Source organism: Mytilus galloprovincialis, chromosome 11 (genome assembly GCF_965363235.1).
Source record: "Mytilus galloprovincialis chromosome 11, xbMytGall1.hap1.1, whole genome shotgun sequence".
NCBI classification, from domain to species: domain Eukaryota; kingdom Metazoa; phylum Mollusca; class Bivalvia; order Mytilida; family Mytilidae; genus Mytilus; species Mytilus galloprovincialis.
This window is the reverse complement of record NC_134848.1, coordinates 62591211-62610968: the sequence shown is the minus strand read 5'-3', so window position 1 is coordinate 62610968 and position 19758 is coordinate 62591211. Positions and strand designations below refer to the sequence as shown.

Below are 19758 nucleotides of genomic sequence, written 5' to 3'. Positions count from 1 at the left end.
GTCTTTTTATTTTTAGCCATGGGGTTGTCAGTTTATTTTCAATCTTTCCCTCTGGTATCCTTCGTCCTTCTTTTACAACCTGCCAATAGGTATTGGATTATTCGAGTTACTTTGTGAAATTAATTCTAATGACAGCTTCTGAGTTATATTGTTTAGGTACAAAGATACTGATATAAATGGAAAAACTGTTAATCTATTTCTCTAGAGCTACCCATGTCTTTGTCTGTGATATTATGGAGCCAGTGTTCGCCAATGTATGTACACATTCCCAGTTATTGTTTCCAATTGTATTTAGGTTCAGCAAGGTTAGCTGGGGTATCCTTCTCCTTCCTTCCCAGATCACATGTAAACCAACAGTGATATTACTATTTATTTAATCATCCCGTACATTTCGAATGATATCAACCGATTAACACAGTGACTATTAATTTGGAATTACTTTACACAGCGTGAATTATTTATTAGTTTTTATACAAATCTTTTGTTTAAATAATACTTTTGTACGTTTGTTTGTTTCAGAATCAATCTCCCAATCGTATTAAGTCTTATAAATCACGGTTTTTCCTAGATACTAAGATTTTAGACAACTCTATACTATTTATGACTTTAAAACGGTCATCATATTGTCTACGTCTGTACGGTGAAAATCATCGCAGAGGCTTGATTAAAAAAAATGTGTCATTGCTTGCTGAAAGTTGCAAAGATTTAGCCTGACCTTGAGCATGAACATCATGCATCTACAATTCGAAAAACAAATGCATAGAACAGGAAGAGACATGTTTTTAAACGTCATATGAATAGAATAAATGTATCAAACTGGCTTAATTGTTATGCTGTGGATTGTTTGGTTTTTTTTGGCACACAATAAACCTATATGTTTCCAAAAGATGAAGCAGCGCAGAAGCAGCAATGGCGCAAATAATTTAGGGCTCCAATAGATATCGGCTATAAAGAACATAATTTCTTGTTATAGTGACAACTAACCTTGGTTTATTAATTGGACTAGTTCGTTGCAAAACATTAAATCAGCCTTACAAGACGTCATGATTATTTGGACTAATTTCTACGAATGCGTCACAACAAATTAATGAAATAAAACGTCATTATTATTTGGACTAGTTCCTATCGTGCGAAGTCGTCACAGGTAAAATCAGTATACTAGCCTAGCTAACAAGACGTCAAAATTTTTGGACTATATCCTAAAAAAGCGCCACAGCAAAACATTAAGGTAGATTCATGGTATACTGCCATCTTGGATTGTACAATCACAGTACAAAATCGGTCTAGTTATTTTCCCAAATCAGCAAATTTGGAAACATATTTGCAATTTAATGGTTAGACTGTTCATTTATATAAAGAAAACTTGTTGATTTATTGTATTATTCAAAATATTTTAACAAATATCAACCTTTTTGGTTTTTTTCAAATGAGCCATTAAAGGGGAGATAACTCTTTTAGTACAAAATTTATACTAGGCTAATAGGGAATTTTTTAATTTTTACTTGTGGCAAGAAAACAAGTTCAGTGACACCATGTTTTCTGTTTATTTTCTTAAAACATATCATGAAACCTATCTTCTCACAATTTATTTCAAAATTCTATCTCATAGAATTTTTTTTTTTGCACTCTTATGTGTTTTTTCATGAACAAACTAACCAAATTTAGGCAATTTTCAACGACTCATAGCTTGAAAAATAGCACGGTGACCCATACTTTTTATTATATTTTTGAAAAAAGCATAGTAAAATCTTCATTTTGGCAAATTATAAGTAAATTCTGTCTCAAAACACATTTACTTATGACCTACCTTAAAATAGCTTTCCAAGACGTCATAATTATATGGACTTTCGTCCAATGCATGTAAAATGTTTTTTCAACCTCTTTTGAAGGAAGAGGCTGCAATATTCGAATTTGTGACATCTTGCCTGCTCTTAGTATTTGCAGTCGCCGGAAGATACTATATAGTGCTACTAAAATCATTTTATTTCTCCCAATTTTTTCGCTATAATTATGAAATCTTGAGGCGACTGCGGTATTTGTAACATATTGTAGATGTCGATTTGTGACTTACATTTAATTCCCCCCAAAGATAACCTTACTATGCATTATATTGTTCAAACTGCCAAGAATCCTATATCAGTTTCAACTGAACAAATCATTATGGCAGATAAAATCTATATTTGACAGAATCATATTTTATATCAACATCCTTAATTGTGACAGGTAAAACACAGGTATAGAAAATCAATACGTTCAAACGTAATACTAAAATATCATAAGTAAAGATATATATACGGATTCCAATATCCAGGTGTAAAGACTTCACAGGTAGAAGTCAGATGAAGAAGATTAAAGGTGAAGATGCTACCTGACGTGATTTTATCAGGTAAGAAATAAATATGTTTAATTTATATTTCATACAATTAAGATAGGATAGCCGGCTACATTTAAGTCGATATCTCAATTAATTACTGATTAATTTTTAAAGTGTTTACTGAGTATTGGAAATCATCCTAGAAATACACCTGAAGTAAACGGAATCCGCCAAGTTATGCTTCTGGTATTAAAAAAAATAAGACCTAGTAGTAAACTTAATGTCCATTGGATAAATAGCCATTCTGGTAACATTGAAATGCAAAGTGTTAGCTAGCTATAAAACCAGTTTTAACTCACCATTTTGTTAGAAATGTCTGTATACTAAGTCGGGAATATGACAGTTGTTTTTCATTCGTTCCGTTGATTGATAATTTTTTATTTGTCAGTTTTTAAGGATTTATCTTTTTGAATTTACCTTAGGTATAAGGTGACACTTCCGTATAGAAGGACTAGATTATGGCAAGCCGTTTTGCTATTTATTCTTACTTCAAGATATCTCATAAACTTTATAAGATATCTTATAAACTATATGAGATATCTTATTAACTATATGAGATATCTTATTAACTATATGAGATATCTTATTAACTATATGAGATATCTTATAAACTATATGAGATATCTTATTAACTATATGAGATATCTTATTAACTATATGAGATATCTTATAAACTATATGAGATATCTTGTTAACTATATGAGATATCTTGTTAACTATATAAGATATCTTATACATTATATAAGATATCACATATACTTTATAAGATATCTTATAAACTTTAGAAAATATCTTATAAAGTATATAAGATATAAGATATCTTATATACCTTATAAGATATCTTATATAATATATGAGATATCTTATAAAAATGAAATTATATAAGATATCTTATATATTAAAGGATATCTTATAAAATATATTATATAAGATATCTTATATATTATAGGAGATATCTTGAAATTCGAATAAATAGTAAAACGGCAAGCCGTACTAGATACTACAGCAATTTTAACTAGAAAGATATGTAAATTGACAAAATGTATTTGTTATAATTCATTAGAATTAATGTATTTGTTATGCATAGATTTCATTCAAAGCGGCAAGTTTCCACAGATAACAAAAACCAAAATCACAAAAAACTGAACTTAGAGGAAAATCTAATCGGAAAGTCCATAATCACAATAACAAAACACATCAAAAACGAATGGACAAAAGTGGTTTTATAAATGCTTTAGGGGGCAAAATAATCGGAATCATTTGAATAATTGATAACATTAATCTTTGAAATACGACCTCGCGGTTCAGTTTTTAATTTACGGACAAATTTCATTATCAAAATATGAACCTGACCTTATATATTGTCTTACTAATTCTGAACTAGACATTTTAATATACAAAGGTTACTAGTACTGGAGATCGAGAGTTTAGACATTTACCGAAAGGTTACGAGTAATCATGATAGAGAGTTTAGACATTTACCCTGAGGTTTTTACTTCTGAAGATCGAGAGTGAGACTTATATCCAACAGTTTCTAGTAACCAAGACACTTACTCAAATATTACTAGTTTCCAATGCAAGGTCAATAGTTAAATATTTACCAATAGGTTACTTGTACTTAAGGTGGTACCTAACACTACAAGGAGATAACTCTGTAAAATCAGCTAAACGTTTTAATTACGTTGTGTTGTTAAGGGAATATTAAGCTTCTCGATGATCAAAATAAGTGTTTGTCAAACTGCTATATAACCAGTGTAATTTTTCTGATAAAACGGTTGGTTCAAATTTTTTGAAATTCTTATATTTTTGTAAAAGGGTCAAAGTAAATACTTTGTCAAAATTTTGAGAAAAATTAAACGAGCCAAATTAATTTTAGTTAAAGTGTTGGGTACCACCTTAATATCGCCGGAGAGTAAGACATTCACCAAAGGTTACTGACAATCAATATCGAGAGTTAACATTTACCCAAATATTACAAGTAAATGTAATCAACATCAGTTAAAGAGCTCTACAGAGTTAATGTCATCCTTGATTACTGTCTGTCATATTTGGTTTTCGTTGTTTTGTCATTAATTAAGCCGTTGGTTTTCACATTATCGATGTCAGAGCTTACAATACGGTTTTAATCTAGCTGTTGAGAAATATACTGTGACATATATCTGATACATCCACGTCATTTGCGCTTTAGTGGATATATACATATAGCTATCTCATTCTCAATCATACCATATCTGATATGGTAATCACCTTGTATATTTTTTTTTAGATATATCAGCAAGTTAAAAGGAAGAATTCCATACTTTGAAAGCTTGATGACCCGATTTCACATATCCGTTCACCCCTATAAATGCAAGACTGAAATTACACACAAAAGAAAATGTAAATTTCAAAAGTCCTATCTACGTTACAGCTAAATTATCCCAAACTCACATCAGAATTACATTGAGATGATCATTTCATCCAAACAAATAAATAAATAAAACTAAATCCATTGTATAAATTCCTGAAAAAAAGTCGATTAAAACATTCTGTTAAAATTTAGGTAATCAATGGTTTACGAATGTGTTGAGAACGTATGGTTATATAAGATACAAGTTCGTGGTATTGCTTGTAAACGTATTCAATAGGACTATGATAATTTAAGGAAGATGTGTCCGGGGGGGGGGGGGGGGGGGGGGGGTGGTAGTATTTTGGTAATGAGTTTCCTCTTTTAAGTGAATTGTTAATACACCCCCTATCGTTTGTCATCATATTTTCTAAACTATAAATAAAACACAATAATTAGTGATCTATGTACTTCTCTTACCATTGACTTTAAGATCAAATAGATATCACGAACTTCGTGACAGATTGTTTCTGTAAATAGCAAAGCTGTATAATTAAGTTATATTGAAAGTTAAGCAGCATTTTAAAGACAGTCGAGTATGAAAGAACACTGTAATGAACTTTCATCACGATTTGATATTGCCCAGAGACGGTATGATAAAGACAATATCTTTGGCCTCTGTGATTCGTAACTCATATGTATTTGAATGCACATTAGGGGAAAACGTAAGAGAGACATCATCTATATATATCAATAGTGATAAAAAAACCTAAACAATAGACAGGTATCTATACAATATATCAAGCTCTTTTTTTTTGTCCCAAATCTTCTAAAGAAATATATAAAATGAAATGAATTTATAAATAAATCTGCATTCAATACCATATTCACCCAATTAAAAAAAGTGAAATAAGTCATTAAGAATTAAAAATCCTCCTTCTGTCTCATGTGCCTTTAGATAAGCATGCAGACATATGTCGTTGCTATATATATGTCATATATGAATTGCATCTGACACATTCTAATTTAAAGTCATTTAATTGTAATAAGTAGATTTTTTAAACTATTTACATGTGAAGCTCATGTATAGAGAAATGTTAATTAATTATAAAAAAAGAAAGAGGATGTGGTATGATTGCAATGAAACAAAAAATTAACTCTCCACAAGAGATCAAAATGACACAGAAATTAACAACTATAGGTCACCATACTTAGTATATCAAAATGAAGGGAAATGACGTGTGAATAATCAACAAATGATCGCATCACGATACTATGATAAAAATAACGATTTTTTCACTATTCCATGACAGCAATCGACGATTTTCTTATGATTTTATGATAGCACTGACAGTTTCGCAGGACACCACCATATCAATGACAATTTACCACAATACCTCAATAGTAATGACGACTTGTCACGATTTCACGATAGCAACTACGATTTCTCACGATACTTCGATAATAATGACGATTTTTAACCATTCCCTGATAAAGATGACGATTTCTCACGACACAGTGACACCAATGACAATTTTTCTCTATAGCACGACAGAAAAGACTTTTTTTAATAAGAACGGGATATTGTTGAACTTCAATAAAATTCCAAGTTCAGCCGAGAAGAAAGGGATATTTGGATTGATTATATACATAGATTGTAAAAAGCGATTATTTCATATATTTGAAATAAATTATAATATGCATTGTTTACCTTATAGTTCGTTAGTGAGGACTGAAAACTACACCAATTATGCCAACAGCAGCATCGAAGAAGAAGACGACCGTTGTAAATAGAGCAGGATCAGAACCACTAGGTAATTATTTTGGTCAAATTTACTGTTTACTCAGCCTTCTACACGCTGTTTGAAAATTTCGCTTGTAAGTTTGAAAATGCTGCAATAAGTTGAATGCAAATAATATTTAACACATGTGTTATGCAAGTTGTCTGTCATCGCCGTGTGTAGGACTGCATCCGAGACTCCGAGTGCATACTTTTGCCTGTTTATTGATATATTTTTTTGATAATTAGAAAAAAACCAATTCCTGTATTTATAGAGAGACGAAATATACCAAAGGGACATTTAAACTCAAAAATCGAAAACAAACTGTAGCCATGACAGAAAAAAAAGAAGACATAAAAAACAAATAAAGAATACAAAACATAACTTAAAACTCTAAAGACTTAGTAAAACGAACCCACCAAAAATCGCGGGTGATCTCAGGTGCTCCGGAAGGGTAGGCAGATTTGGCACCCGTCGTGTTGCTCATGTAAGAAACAATCCGTTACAAGTCAAATTTAGTTGGTGACATTCGAGGAAATATTTTTTTAATCGTCTTCTAAAATAAAACAAGGTTTAATCACTTTGAAATATTGTTGGACTCTACGTATAAGAGCGAGTGAATCATGTATGGCTTTATGCCCATGCTATTTTTGTGCGTTTACACGTTATGCCAATGATACCACATATCTGTATGTTTCCGGAACTTATTGTAATTACCGTTTTTAGTTATATTGTTCCAGAAGTTATGGGTACCGCTATGTATCTGAATGTATCCGGAACTTATTGTAATTTTCGTTTGTAGTTTCCAAGTTCCAGAAGTTATGAGTACCGTTATGTATCTGAATGTATCAGTAAATAATTTTTATTTTCGTTTTTAGTTACTAGGTTCCAGAAGTTATGGGTGGTGATAAGAAGTGGTTGTTCCTACGTGTTATATTACATGTCATATATCTACATCTTTAACCCAGTGTATTATATCAGAGAGAAGGAGAAGACGCTATACTACAATGATTCTAATGGCAATATACCTTTCAAACCACGATACAAAGAGAGGATTGTCAACCTTTTATACTCAGGTAAGAAGCATTCATAAGGTACTAACCATTCATCTTGTGAAGAGTATAAATTATCAAAGGTACCAGGATTATAATTTAGTACGCCAGACGCGCGTTTCGTCTACATAAGACTCATCAGTGACGCTCATATCAAATATCTATAAATTCAAACAAGTACAAAGTTGAAGAGTATTGAGTATTCAAAATTCCAAATTCCAAAAAGTTGTGCCAAATAGGCTAAGGTAACCTATGCCTGGGATAAGAAAATCCTTAGTTTTTCGAACAATTCAAAGTTTTGTAAACAGGAAATTTATGAGGTAGAGTATAATGTTTTAATTTTAAATTTTCTAATCGAAATACCCTGTTTCAGGAGGGAAGAGAAGGAACAAAATCTTTGCTTTCATTGAAACTCAGGATATTTTTTTTATCAAAATATAATGAACACAAATTATCCTCAGAAGAAAAAAAACAAACATAAGTTATCCAAACAAATGATGAATGGTTTGTGTCTAAATGTATTTCATTGTCTTTGAGTTGTCGCCGTTTTATCGTTTATTACAGTGGTATACCTTTTTAAATATTAAATGAACTATCGTACAAATGATTGATAAACAATATTTGCAAAAAAAAAAATTCTTCTCCTCGGACAAAATCTCAGACAAAATTGTATATCAAAATTACCGCTTACGTTCCATACTTACGTCATAGATTATTATGAGATTTTGTTTGCAATCCATATTAAAGTTAAGTGTATTGGCGATTTCATTAAAAGCTTAAAGCAACGACATTGTCATTTAAATGTCATTTTGTTTTATTTAAGAATAAAACAAAAAATATATATTTATGTAGTAAGAATTTTTAGAGATTAAAAAAATTAAGCCACAAATCGTACAAATGATATAAAAAATAAAAAAAAACCGAATATGATCTCCTCAGTAATATCCTGTCGTTGATTTGAATCCAAGGCAAATTTATCTTAGAATTACCTTTTTGCGTCATAGATAATAATGATGTTATATTTACTATCTATTTTAAATATACTGAAAAATAAAAAAAAACCAACGATGTGGTATGAAACAAAAAGGTTTAAATGTCATTTGGGTTAAATAAAATCAATTTTACACGCATATTGTCAGAATTTTTTTTCACTCGATAAGGTGTTACGCCTATATATAGTTGTATATGTTTTGTAGTTTACCGACCGTGCAAGGGCTGTATAGCCAGTCAAGGTCGTTAAAAACTTCCATATATATAGTTTAGTCGTGACAGTTGAGTCGCTTTGTATATTTGTAATGTGATGTTAGCTGTCTCTTCCGAAAAATAGATTGTGGCAATAGATGTGTTTTTATTGCTATCAAGCAAATATAAGCTTGACGGCATGGGGACAAAAAATATGCTTTAACTACGTAAAAGAGGGGCAGTCAAACTCATAGATCGAAAATATACTGACAACGCCATGGCAAAAAAAGACGAAGACAAACATATCAATAATAGTCCACAAGACACAACATAGACAACTAAAGACAAATCAACACGACCCCACCAAAAACTGAGGGTGATATCATGTGCTCCGGAAGGGAAAGCAGATCAAGCTCCCCATCGTGTTGCTCATTTTATTACAAACCCGGTAAATAGTCTTATTCGGTAGTTCACATTCGTGAAAAGGGAAAGGGATTGTCATCACGACATATTAAGGAACATGTCTGATATCATTGTGAAACAGTTATTCCATAACGGTCAACCAACTCGTGATGGCGTCCGTAAAATTTACGAAGGGATAATTTAAACTTCAGCATTTGGAACTCTTGGTTTGAAAACTTCCTTGTGAGCAGCAACCCTCTACCAAAGAAATCATGATAGGAAATACAAGTCCGGAAATATCGTTTGGGAGATATAAATTATACTTCCAGGAAGAAAGCCGTGACGATATTTTTCGCATTATTCATATAAATATTACTTGCAGCCTTACTTATTCGACCAAAAAAAATGCAGTCAAAAGTAGAAACATAAACAAATTCTAAACACAATTTCTTTGTTTTATAGAGTCAAAGCGAAAATTGTCCATTCTGCTTTGGATAAAGACCAAAATTCCAGACCGATCAGTTGAGAATTTTTCATCCTCATGGCACGATGGTATATCACTTTGTGCCTTGCTGGAATCTGTGTTACCCGGATCCTGCCCAGGTTACAAAAACTTGAAAATGCACAATAGAGTTAACAACTGTCGGCTTGGAATTAGACTGGCACAGCAATATCTAAAAATTCCCCAGGTAAGTGAGATGTAGAAGCAATGCACTGTTAACGTTATGCATGAATATACATTTTAATGGCGGATGCCTAGGGATTGAACTTCTTAATAAACGATAACACAAGCATGCGTCTGCTGCTTTAAGTCAGGTCATCGATACCGCTCTAGAAAATTTATAAAACAGCACTAGCACACTGTGTAACGAATTCATCTCACTGAAAAAACATAACCCCATACCACTTACCTTATATATTAAATATCGTCACACTGTCACTTTTAACCAATCATATTTCTATAAATGTATAGGCGGTAAGATCGATATCTTTTCTCGACAATCTAGATCTTAAATCGGCTAAAATACTTTCAGTGGAACATTTATACCTCTCGTATTACGTGCAGCTGCTTAATTTCATTCCATGTCGACAAAGAAAAGCAAATAATTATTATGCATCGAGCGTTTTCACTTTGTGTTATTAAATTTATATGTCTTTTTTGTGTTGTTTCCTATTCATCGATTATCATGCAACCTCTATATTTGATGTATCTTTTCTTTCAGGATATGGTTACACCAGAAGAAATGGCCATTGCAAACAAACGTACAGAACGTAAAATCTTTAATTTAATTTCTACTATAAAGTGGGCATCTGAAAAGAAATCGAAAAATGAAATCGAGATAACTGGATCCAGGTCAATTAGTAAACCGATTGCCTGCTGTACTGTTAAGGGATCGGGGTTAAAGGCAGGAGTAGTGGGACGTAAGACCAAGTTTACTGTTACCATCTCCAATGTCTTTGGTATGTTCGACATGTATTTACAACTGAAAGGTCCCAGGAATGAAGTATACAGTGAAAAAATTGTTAGTCTTCATCAATCCAGCGAAACTATACTGAACAATAAAAATAAAGTCGTTAAACGTTTAAATCCGGACCAAAAAGTACCTGCTGGAGATACAAAAGTATTAGCCTACTTAGAGGACAGCCATGGTAACACTTACGTTAGATGGAAGAATGTAACACAATACGGTGGCCATGCTGTCTATAACGCATTCGATTTTAATTGCACGTGCAGCAGTGAAGGTTGTTTTGCAATGTCTTTTACACCTGTATCAGCAGGTATTCACACCTTGTCATTACGCTGGCAAGACAAACACGTGGAAGGATCTCCATTTAAAATAAAAGTTTATAAACTTAGTGACGTCAATAGACGAGGAATATCAGAGTCAACCGGAAAACGTCTTTTATTGGATTCACTCTCAATGTCTTTTGATGGAAATAACTTACAGGAACACAATTCTACTCCAGATAAAAAACAATTAAAAAATGACAGTAAAAGTTGTTCAGAAACAGTCTCTGCATCTCCACAACGCATCCGTAAACAATATACTATAACAAAACGTAGGATTTTGAAGAAAGTCATAGCACGAAATGGAGAAGAAATTATCATAACTGAAAGCCAAACTCCTCCCCTCTCTCGCCAAAGTAGTCTAACCGATATCTCTGATTATACAGATGAAGATGGAAGTTCATATCACAGAACTGCGCATTCTTCGAGGTCGTCTAGTCCTGCTCTGCTACGAGCAGCAAAGGACATATCTAATCTGAGACGTCAAAGGTCAAGGTCGTCAAGTCCGAACGTGGAAAAACGAAAAATGAATCTGGAACCAACGATGGCAAGAATTACGGAGAAATCTGCATATAACGATGTTCCTCGGACTGAATCGTCATTAACATTGAGTTCTGTGACTACTTCAGATCAGGAAAGTAATTCAAACGGAAGTGACGTCAAAAGACCATTTTCAGGATTCGGCAATGAAATAAGCCAGAAATTTCTTGATTGTTGTCTTCAAAGCATGGCTAAGCGGGAATATGGAATTACACGCCAAAATTCAGATAGCGCTATTCCAAAGTTAGGGAATACGGAAAACAAACTTCCAGGTAAAGACAAGAGACTTTCAAATATAGTTGTACTTAATCGTTCGTTATCTGAATCAAGTCTAGACAAAGACAAAGTACTGAAAAAACTGTTTGTGTGTGCGCATGGTGATATCATGTCACGTAATCCAGAATCACAAAACCATGATAATGGAAGTCCGAAAGCTTCCCCTAATCTTAAAATGTTACAGTCTAGTAGTTTGCGGAAAGCATGTTTCTACATAAGTGGAAAGGCAATCACCACATCACAGAGCTTGGTCTCTTGTAGTAGCATATCGGATTCGATGTCTGGGTCTCGACAAGAATCAAATGCTGAAGTAAGCTTACCACCAAATTTTATGCGGAATGTAGGATCTAAGTGTTTACTTATAAAAGATGAAGATCATAAATTACATCACACTGACGAATGTAAAAATGACAATTCAAATTCACAAACTAATATTAAGGAAACGATGAATTTGACCCTTTCTAATGAAAACGGAACATTAAACAGCGACCTAAATTACCAAACAAAATGTTCAAATATACATATCTTTCCTAAAGATTTAACAGAAAAAAAGAATAAAGATTTGAAACCTCTAAAGAAATTAGACATCAAAGAAGCCTCCGAAAAATTTGATGTTGAAGGCTGGCTTAAAAGTTCACCACTTATTGAACCCGAAAACATTGGAATTTATGACGACGAACTAAGCGCCACCATGCAACCAAATGCGTCCTCTTGCATGGTTTCAAACTCTCGACCGATGTATTCGTTTCCGATGTCACATACTAATGATCCTGATAAACAGATTACAGAATATTCTGTTGAAGTTGCACCAATAATGATCGAAGCTCCACGTAATACAACAGAAAAAATTATAGCACGACGAACAAGGAGTAATGACATAGATATGAAGGAAAAGGTTTATTTTCGTAGAACATTTAGCAGTGACTCAAAACGAGGAAACTTACAAAAACAGGCTTCTGTGTTTCCAGATGCAGACAATGACCCTTCGTTGGACGATGTAAGTAGCTTCATATCAAATGATTGCCACAGTCTAGGTTTATCCACACCGAACAATTTTCCTGAAGATGAAATAGAAGGTACAAATATTAGAAACAATAATTCTTCAACAAACGATTTATGTAGTACAAACAATAGCATTGAAATAGAAAATACTGACATGTGCAATGATCACTCATCAGTATTTCGGACTATCTCTAATGAAACAAAACAAGTCAAGCCATTTGAGACTCGAGTTGCTATAGTAGTTCCACGGGTTAAATGTGACAAGGGTACAGTTGTATATGCCAATGATATCGTAGAGGACACAAAATGGGATTCCGCCTTTGATTACTGTAACATATTTCGACGTAGAATGTGTATGAAAATGGCAGAAACGAACGAACTTAATAACAATGATGAGGAGTTAATACCATGCATCAATGTCACAAATAGAGGGCGAAGTTTCTCGGTATTTGATACACGTAGTAGGGACAAAAATGTACATGCGTGGATAGAGAAACATCCTCAACTTCGAGTTAATAATGCTCCGATTCGACAATCTACTATAGAAACAACAGACAGTGGCGTTGATGACGATAACGGCATATTGTCAGGACGACGTGCGTCTCTGTACAGCAACTTCCGGTTTACTGGGGATAATCAACATCAAATTCTTTGCAGACGTCCATATAAAGGAAAGATTCCCCTAGATCCGAAACTGACTAAAAGTAGTAGTAAATCAAATGATCTAGAGACCACAGATAAGTTTGGATATTCTCAAGACGAAGAACAGCAATCACATGTAAATATAGAAATGCCAGAACATTTGATTTCAGATCGACAAATTTTAAATGAGAAATCAAAGAGATATGAAATAGAAAAGAATGACATCATTGAAGACGTAGATTTTAAATCAAAAACAGATGAAAACGGTTCCCACAGTAGCTTTGTGGATACAAACGATAAGACTGCATTTGATGCTAAAGATATAAACAACGTGACTGTTTCGCGCAATGATGAAATGAATTTAGAAGACACAAAACTACGTGCACACTCAGAATATCTGGCAAATATCAACTCAAATGTGACTTTTTCTAAAAATGCATTACAAACGAAATCCACGTCTTCTTCTATCAGTGTGGACGAGTCTTACTATGGATTTGGCGTTACTAAAGACAATAGGACAAATTTACTGTCTCATTTGAACGACTTCAAAAATTTAGATTTGAAAACCCCCCAAAAACACCGAGAAGGACGTGACATCGATGCTATGTATAAAATCAAAATGGCAGATGAGGTATTTACTAATGACTCATGTAGATCCTTCTCTCCAAATAGTGAACACTCTAGTCGCAGTCAACGTATATATTCTTCTGAAGATTTTTCGGAAATCAGTAATGATAGTTTGGCTAAGGACATTCCGAAAAGATATACCAGCACATTAGATCATCCATTTTTCCTTCAAATAAATGACGTCATTGTAATGGAACGCAGCACGATAGGCTCTTTTGCGCATGATGAAATGTTTTGCAGCGACGGTGAGAACGAGACATTTTTATCTTCTGTTTCGACTGAAGAAGATGATGATTTTGTGTGCAAGGCGGATGGCATTGGACTTATAGAGGGTCATGTCGGAATGAAAAATAATTTTCAGGTAAGAATCGTCTTATCGGGCTAGGGTTATTTTTGGAATACCGTACCTTGTAAATAAACAGCATACGGTTTTCAACAATAAGGTAAATTCAATAACGTATAGTAGATGAGGTTAAATATGTTTGTGATCTCTAAACTCTGTTCAATCTCTTAACATAAGGACAGACTGTAGAGTATCAGATGACTATAATAATCAAATGTCACAGACAAAAAAATTACGTAAAGACAACAGATTAAAAATTCCAAGCTCAGAGTACTCGCAATTACTGAAAATAATTTAAAAACCCATTTTCTTCCATACTAAAATATAAGTAAATATTCAACGGATTAAGTGTAAAGACGTCATTAACAGTTCACAAAATACATAACCTTGTATATTGACAATGTATAAGTACATCATATCGATTTGATGTAGGAACATTAGTTTTATAAATGTAAATCAGTACATGTTTATTTATCTTTTAGTTTATGAAACGCCAAATAATTAATATTAGTAGCGATTAAACCCACATTCAAGTATCGAACTCACTTATTAAAATGGTTAAAAAGCTCTTCGCATGTCTGGATTTCAAGTGTGTGGCTTTTTGCTTTTCTGGAAAAACCATTAAGCGCTTGGACATTTAAGATTAATAGTGCCCTCTTTTCAAATGTTTGACTCAAATAATTTTTCCATTTATTTTATTGCTTATCACATAGGAAGCAAATCCCAATTTTCGAGTTTTTCGTTTGACCCTACCGGGGTTCGATCTCACACTTCCTCGACTATATCACAGCACTGCCTCGATAATACCATAGCACTGCATTGGTATTGTAAAACAAATGACTTTTTCAATAAACTACAAAACAGAAGAAATTCTTGATTTGAGAGCGAACGACATAACGTTCGATTCATTTGTATTTGTTTATCCGTTAAATGACCTCTAAATTATTTTCTTGGTGTTGAAGGGTAAAAAGACAACAACATGTTCCTTACGTAGATCTTCAAAGGCAATACTAGTTGATTAGTAGTACATCCATGCAATATTCTGATACCTCTGGAAAAAAGTGCTAAACATAAGAAAATACTGCAGTTATTCAACATTTTTCACCGATCATTTTATGCGAGTAAATAAAAAAATAACATGAGTGAACAAATATATGAGCCAGCATGAAGTTGATACTATTTCTCAACACATGTAAAACGGACAGGATTTTTCACAACATTACAATTGTTTTGTGTATTTTCTGTCATTTTTTAGTCGTTCACTTCATGAAAAGGAAGAATGAAACCAACATACGGATGTTTTATAAAAAAACAAATAGATTCAACATTTTATTTTCTAAGAAGGAAACAGTTTTTCGTCAATTTGAGTCAAGACATTGTTGTACCTTATAACATAGATTAAAGGAATATTAAACAATTATCCGAAGGAGAATACATTCTGTACAATAGTGATCATTATTTGACTTATTGTCAGAATTTGTAAGAGCGATTGCATTATACATGATGTAAATCCTCCTTTAGAAACACTTCCTTTAAAATGGAGGTAGTATTGCAGTGTTTCAATTATTTGTTTTTCCAAATACGCCTCATTCGATTTGTCAAAAACATTTCTGATTTAATGGTCTTTAAAGCATTTTTTAAATGTAAAGCATTTTTTAAATGTAAAGCAAGTGTCTTCCGTAAAATAATGTCCAAAATATACTGCATGCCTCAACATACTAGTATGTCTGGAAATCTCGGACACTATTTCTTTTTTCGTTGAAACGTAACTGATGATATTTCAAACCAATTACTTTTGTAAGAAGTCTTTGAAATAAAATGACATTTGGGAAAAAGAGATAAAGGGATGTAATTAAAATCAAATGTCAACGATTGCAGTCAGTAAATGACCTATCCCAAAGAAATTAAAATTTATTATAGATGATTTTGAATTAACCCATATTACCTTTCCTATTTTAGACGACTTAATGTAGTTCAATAGTCACACACGAGTTATACATATATAGAAAGCAGTTTAAAATATATCATTCTTTGTTTTAATTATCTTGGCTTCAACGCCTACAAAATTATGGACGTACTGTAATAGCTATACTAATTATATAGTTTTTATCGCAAAATCAATAAAGTATTGAATTTTCAAACTAATAACTTAGATAACATACATCACGTCGTGTTTTGCAGATGCAATATGTATATGCTTGAAGCTGATAGATATTGCTCATCACATGCAACAGACAGAATTTTTGCAAACAATACAATTTTTGTGTTTTTCTGTCATTTTATAGTCGTATAATTAAAAAAAGAAGAATTAAACCAACATACAGATGTTTTATTAAAACAAATAGATCCAACATTTGATTTTCTAAGAAGGAAAAAGTTTTTCGTTGATTTGAGTAAGGAAATAATTGAACTGTATAACATAGATTAAAGGGTTATTAAAATATTATCTGAGGGAGAATACATTCTGCACAATGATGATCATTATTTGAGTTATTGTCAGAATTTGTAAGAGCGATTGAATTTTACATGTTGTAAATCATCCTTTAGGAACACTTCTTTTAAAATGGAGGTAGTATTGCAGTGTTTCGTTTATTAGTTCGTTTCATTCGATTTGTCAAAAACATTTCTGATTAAATGGTCTTTAAAGTATTCTTTTATAAATGTAAAGCGAGTTTCTTTAGTAAAATAATGACTTAAATATACAACATGCCATATGTCTTGAAATCTCGGAAAATAGTTGTTTTTCTCGTGAAAACGTGACTGATGGTATTTCAATTTCATTGCTTTTGTAAAAACTCTCCTGTAAGAAGTCTTTGAAATAAAATGACATTTGGATGAAAGAGATAAAGGGATGTTATTAAAATCAAATGTCAACGATTTCAGTCGGTAAATGACCAATCCCAAAGGAATTAAAGTTTGTTATACACGATTTTGAATTAACCCGTATTACCTTTCCTATTATAGACAACTAAGTGTAGTTCAATAGTTACACACGAGTTATATATATATAGAAAGCAGTATAAAAATACTTCATTCTTTGTTTTAATTATCGTGGCTTCAACGCCTACAAAACTATGGACTTACTGTAATAGCTAGGCTAATCATTTAGTTTTTATTACAAAATCAGTATTGAATTTTCAAACTAATAACTTAGATAACATACATCACGCAGATGCAATATATGTACATGATGTATACTTTTGAATTTTGAAATACTGATGATTTTCTACCTCAGGAATAGATTACATTAGCTGTATTTGGCATAACACATAACAATTGTGGTTCTCAATGCTCTTCAACTAAGTACTTTATTTGGCCTTTTTACTTTTTTTATTCGAGCGTCACTGATGAATCTTTTGTGGACGAAACGCGCGTCAAGCGAAAAACACAAAACTTAATTCTGGTATATATGATGAGTTTATTAGACAGAAACAACCAATTGACAAGAAAACAGACGTGTAAAAGTGAAATTGAGTTTAAGCAACAAAAAAAAAAGCTACACCCATCAATTGTCAATTTTGCTTGAAGGAATTGAAATCGAAGTTTTCATAATTATTTCTGAACGTATGAACATAGAATTAAAAAATATGTTATTTTTTATGATTTATTTATTTTAACGCCACTTTTAAGCACCGCTTTTGGGCTATTTCATGGAGGAAACCGGAGTGCCGGGAGAAAATCACATAACCTTCGATAGGAAAACTGACAATTCTAGTCAATTAAGATTCGAGTCGAGTACACAAGGGTACCGTTAACACTGGTAATAGAAAAAATATGGGGTACATATCCATGACGAAAAATCAATTCATGAACAACAACAACTCCCCAAAATAATCACAAAAAGCAACGGAACAGGGTTTTTATTGTTGTTGTTAATCTCAAAATCATAGTGATGACTTCAACACGTGGTAAGGTTGTTTGACACTTGTGTACTTTCTGCAATTTGATTTGTTTTGATTATTTTAATACTTACACAGAGTATTCATTTTATTTTCCAGGTCTGGACAAATGCATTGGATAATGGTTCCCTGTCTGTTAACATCTATGGTCCGAGATCACACAGTGTAGTAGAAACATGTGTCGTGTATACGGGAGATAATCTATATGAAGTCATATATGAGGTCAGACATCCGGGCATTTATATCATCTGTGTCAAATGGTCAGATGAAAATGTACAAAATAGTCCATTCACTTGTAGGATTACATATTGACATCGGTGTATTAGTTTGATCGATGTTGATGGCATAGTTTCTTCATATTATCCATAGCATTCATTTTATTATGACGTGTTCACTTGTGTGCAAGATTATTGCAGAATTATTTTGTTTAGAATGCCAGAAGCTTGAAATTTTTCATGCCAAAGGCAAAGGATCTGGATCTGAGTGATGGAACATAGAATTGTTGGCTTGAAAATTTGCATAACAAATTTTGGTTACATACCAGTAGTTAATTCCACATATTTACATATTAAAATTGAGAATGGAAATGGGGAATGTGTCAAAGAGACAACAACCCGACCAAATAAAAAACAACAGCAGAGGGTCACCAACAGGTCTTCAATGTAGCGAGAAATTCCTGCACCCGGAGGCGTCCTTCAGCTGGCCTCTGAATTGAGTTTCCATCATGAATTCATGTTAAAAAGGAGGAATAATTTGTAAATGTCTCGATACACGATACATGGATGTCGCTCAATACTCAATTATGAAAGGTAAAGAACAGGAACATATTATGTTTTATGTATTTAGAAGTGATCCTAATTTCGAACTTTTTTTTGCTCAGACATATCATTGCCTTTTTGTGACAATCAAAACGACTGTATTTTTCAAAACGTTTTTTTAGTTTAACGTACTTAATGAAATTCTTAATGCATATATATATATTTGAATTTAAATTGTACCACAAGAAAGCATATAAGAATCATAACGCGCGCAATTACAATGTACACACTACTGCCATCTGGATTTTAACTATGACGTTGTTTCATTGACGTTTCTACATATTCATCCATCATAATATCCTACAGCTAGATATATTTTACAGCTCGTGGTGGGCAACTGAATAATTGCAGTGTTCCGGTACCGATATTTTTACAATTACATGTTAATTCGCTAGGCGGGTGATCAATTTAACGCTCATGTTGTTGATCGCTCATATCCTTTTATGGTTCGCTCAATGTGCCCTCTTTTGGATTTTTTTATTATTTACTAGATTTGTCTCTTCCTGATTGTATTACTAGATTGGAACATTTGTTTCCTACGGTCATACTAATTTGAAGTGTAGAGAAATCTATCTACTATAAGACTGTCATTGCAATAAATGCCCTCAGTATATATTCAACTTCGACGACTTTTTTTTACGTCGTAGTATTTCAAATGTTTGTACTGGCAACATGAATTTGTTTTAACTATAATGTATACATTTA

The 19758-nt window shown here is 32.6% G+C and overlaps 1 protein-coding gene across 1 annotated transcript; it reads left to right on the top strand.

Annotated features, from left to right (window-relative positions):
- The first annotated feature begins 2266 nt into the window (after nucleotides 1–2266).
- On the top strand, nucleotides 2267–19758 carry LOC143052576 (uncharacterized). The gene is made up of 6 exons (XM_076225636.1): nucleotides 2267–2386; nucleotides 6419–6514; nucleotides 7360–7557; nucleotides 9580–9806; nucleotides 10341–14354; nucleotides 18335–19758. Exons 2-6 carry the CDS (start codon nucleotides 6451–6453, stop codon nucleotides 18545–18547), a joined length of 4716 nt encoding a protein of 1571 aa, XP_076081751.1. The 5' UTR covers nucleotides 2267–2386; nucleotides 6419–6450; the 3' UTR covers nucleotides 18548–19758.